The sequence below is a fragment of the Priapulus caudatus genome, unplaced genomic scaffold (assembly GCF_000485595.1).
Source record: "Priapulus caudatus unplaced genomic scaffold, Priapulus_caudatus-5.0.1 Scaffold429, whole genome shotgun sequence".
NCBI lineage: Eukaryota > Metazoa > Priapulida > Priapulimorpha > Priapulimorphida > Priapulidae > Priapulus > Priapulus caudatus.
In genome coordinates this window covers 56,217-59,690 of record NW_014577490.1, presented here as the reverse complement: position 1 = coordinate 59,690, position 3,474 = coordinate 56,217, and the positions used below count along the sequence as shown (strand labels likewise).

At 40.0% G+C, this 3,474-nt stretch overlaps 1 protein-coding gene across 1 annotated transcript in view; it reads left to right on the top strand.

The window, feature by feature from the left end:
* Positions 1 to 1,304: 1,304 nt before the first annotated feature.
* The window catches only part of LOC106810296 (SID1 transmembrane family member 1-like), a 38,773-nt gene continuing 36,603 nt past the window's right edge, over positions 1,305 to 3,474 (top strand). Inside the window, exon 1 of the mRNA XM_014813603.1 lies at positions 1,305 to 1,630. Coding sequence (XP_014669089.1) covers positions 1,400 to 1,630 — 231 coding nt within the window. The 5' untranslated portion in view covers positions 1,305 to 1,399. The remainder of the gene's footprint in view (positions 1,631 to 3,474) is intronic.

The following is a 3,474-nucleotide window of genomic DNA, read 5'->3' as shown; positions in this document are numbered from 1 at the left end:
TAGCGGTGAGTAATGTGACACTTCACGAGTGCACCCATGGCACACTCCGAGAAGGTGGGAAGATTCGTCCCTGGTGATTGGCTTGTCCGCCAGTTGTCTCGTATTTGTTGCTGAGTAGAAATATTCTTGAGATTTGGAAACACGAATGTCGGTGCGATTCACGAAATAGCTATGAGGTTGGTTCTCAGACAGATGCATGGAAATAACCTACTAGTTAAACTCTAGTGGCTAGTGTCTAACTAGTGTATCTATATTATTTCTATGGACAGATGTGAAGCGAGACAATAGACGGGTCTAGAACATGTCGAGAGCACAAAATCCGAGCTAAAATGTAAAGGATTAAATGACGGGTCCTAAAAATTACAAGGGTGGGGTATGAATAGTGACTATACGGATACGATGCCGGATCCAATGATTTTACAGACTAAAAATTATTAATTAATGTTAACATTTCAATTTCTTTAGAGAGTATAATTATATTCCATTCGAAGGGGAAACATCAAAAACTATAGCAACCAATCCCAACCTGCTCAATTTCTGTACACGTATTGATAGAGTAAATAAGAATCGCATCAGAAAACTCAAACAATGGATATAATTGTTTCATCATTGACGTCTATTATAGGTCTATTACAATCTAATATTTTAACATTTTTCTCATTACGCCTGCACAATGGTATTATAAACATTGCTAATCACTGCGGAATGAATATGGACCTTTAGTATACGCCGTTATGGGAGGAAAGGCCGGAGAAAAAGGAAGAGGGGGACGAAGGCGGAGGAAGACGAAGACGGTGAAGAAAATAAACAAGAAGAAAGGATAAAGGAGAACGAATAAGAAGGGGAGAAGGAGGGGCGGAGGAAGAAGAAAAAGAAGAAGACGAGGAGAAGGACGAGAACGACTAGGAGGTGAAGACAGCGACGGCGAAGAAGAAACTAAAGAATAAGGTAGGATGAAAGAGTAAAAGAGTAGGAGGGGGAGGAGGAGGATGGAGAGAAGGAGTGGCGGAGAGGTGGAGGGGAGAAGGGGGTGGAGGAGAGGGGAGGAGGGATTTGTGGCTGCTTTGATATATAATACGACTACGATGATTATGCCTATAATAATGTAAATACTTTCCGAAGAGAATAAAACCCAATTTGTTATTATTTACCCCTGGTATTATCAGTGTATACGCTCCTGATATCATTGATAACACGAGAACGCGTACGTGGTTATCCGAGCGCGCGCTGGTTCGTTCCCGAGCAACTTAGCGGTGGCGCTAGTGTCGACCATACGGACAGAGCCGAGAGCGTAGGGTGGACGATCAACAACTGTTCAAGGAAAGTAGGAGCGAAAGTAGAGATACTCGCTAGCCGCTAGTATTGCTATTGAAACACATGTTTCTCTAGTATTAAGATTATGGTGCCGTGTTACATTCTACTGGCTAGTCTTGCGATTGTCTTTCCAGGGCAGTGTACAGGTTATCAATATGATTCACAGCGGAAACTTCGTCGAGAAGTAGTAACTGGACACGCAAATGTTATAACATCAAATGAAAATCATGCCGACTTCAACATCCCATACGACGGAACAGTTAAACTTGGAAGTGAATCTTTATACATCTACAATTACAACATTTCGGGTGGCAAGGTAACAATTAATGAATTATAGTTATTACGGTTGTCTTATACACTCTAGCTGCTTTGTGTATAGTAATATACTACTACTAGTACTACTACTACTACTAGTACTAGTTTGGATCTATTCCAAACTAAACCCTACCGTAATCTCACTTAGCTTTGCCGATGCTAAAACTTGGTCCCTGGCTTTAGTTTTAAAACTAACTAGGCCTATTCTATGCCATGGTTCCCCCATATTACTATGCTTCGTCAGGCTGGTGTCCCGATACACCTCAGAACTGTTCTAAATTGGATGGTTAGCATAAAGCTGCGAGATGGGTCTCCAAAAGCTGTCAAGATAGTTCTGAAGTTGTTTAGGTTCAACTTGATCGGCCTCCTCTTCGTGTCCGCTAAGTTTCTTCATGCTAAACTTGTAGGCCCTATAGCGTTTCATAAAATTTATCGTGGTCAGGTGAAGATTGTCATTCCCTCTTGCTTGATGAAGCCTGTTCGCAGCACTCGATCGTCTGAGCGCGACCATTGCTTTCGACACATACCATCTTCAAAGGATCCCTTTAAATTGAGCTTTGTTTCTCTCATTTCGTATTGGAATTCTCTCCCTTCTTCTTTAGTTAGTTGCAAATTTGAGGCTTTTTCAACTGCAATTCGCAGTGTTGATCTGTCTATTTGATCAACTTTCTCTCTTTTTGTCTTCGATATTGTCCCTTGGACTTTAAAGACTAATATTTATGAGGTTGTGTTTTGTCTACATCGTACAACTCGGTCCATGTTACTCTTAGAGTATTTTACAGTCAGGTACACTAGGGGTTTTTGGGCTTTTGGGAGATTGCGACAGTTGTCAGCTAGGTGGCAGGAAGATAGCCAGAAGTTATTAGTTAGGTGTCAGGAAGATCAGCACGAGTTATCAGCTATTAGTTATTGCCAATAAAGTTTACCTGTGATGCTGGCCTAACTGTAGGCCTACTGGTATCTATATATATGCACAGCAATCAATTTGTTATGTGTCTAATGCTATTGCCATTTGCCTGCATGCATGTCATGTTATGTATGGCCCTTGTTTGGTTATCACCACGGTCCTAGCCTTATTTACGCAGTGAAAAGACGAGAAAATAATAGAGTCTAAACATCATTAATTGCCTGATGTAGATGGGCATGCTCCGATTGGTTGAAATTCAATTTGAGTTGAATGAAGTTGAGAGGTAATAATGGACCCAGCAGTTTTCGCAGTGTTACGATGCAGGAGTACACACTTCTTCCCTTGGGTAGTTTTGCGTGATTGTCACTATTAGTAAATGTGCCCCGGACATACGTCAGTGTACAGTTGTAGTACTGTAGAATTCAATAGTCTAGAGCATTTTTATTCTCACTTAGTTGTGTGATTTTATGGTGCATATAAATCTGGATTAATTAGTAGCACATATTTGGTGCTTTACATAATTATGTGATGCATTTGTGAATCACAATGATCTGTGCACATATATAGGCCTACATGTACATGCATTTACAGTGTGTAATTCTGTCAATTTTTCTGTGTTTTGTTTTTACATCCTTCAAGTTTGGAGGCAATTGTCAATACAGCATTTTATGATTACTCTTACTTCAGTTTGCTGTATTTTAAACTTGATCATGAATATCTTGTACTAACATATTGGATGTTGGTATGTTTTGCATTCATATTCTAATTGCATCATAAATACCCATATACCACATACCACTGCCATACACTTCATTAAGCCTATCAATTTTCTGTCCTGATTCACAGTATGGTGTTCTGTTATGGCAGACCTTATGTGAATCAGGACAGAAAATTGATAGGCTTAATGTGTCTACGTCACGAATTTCCTGAAATTTATA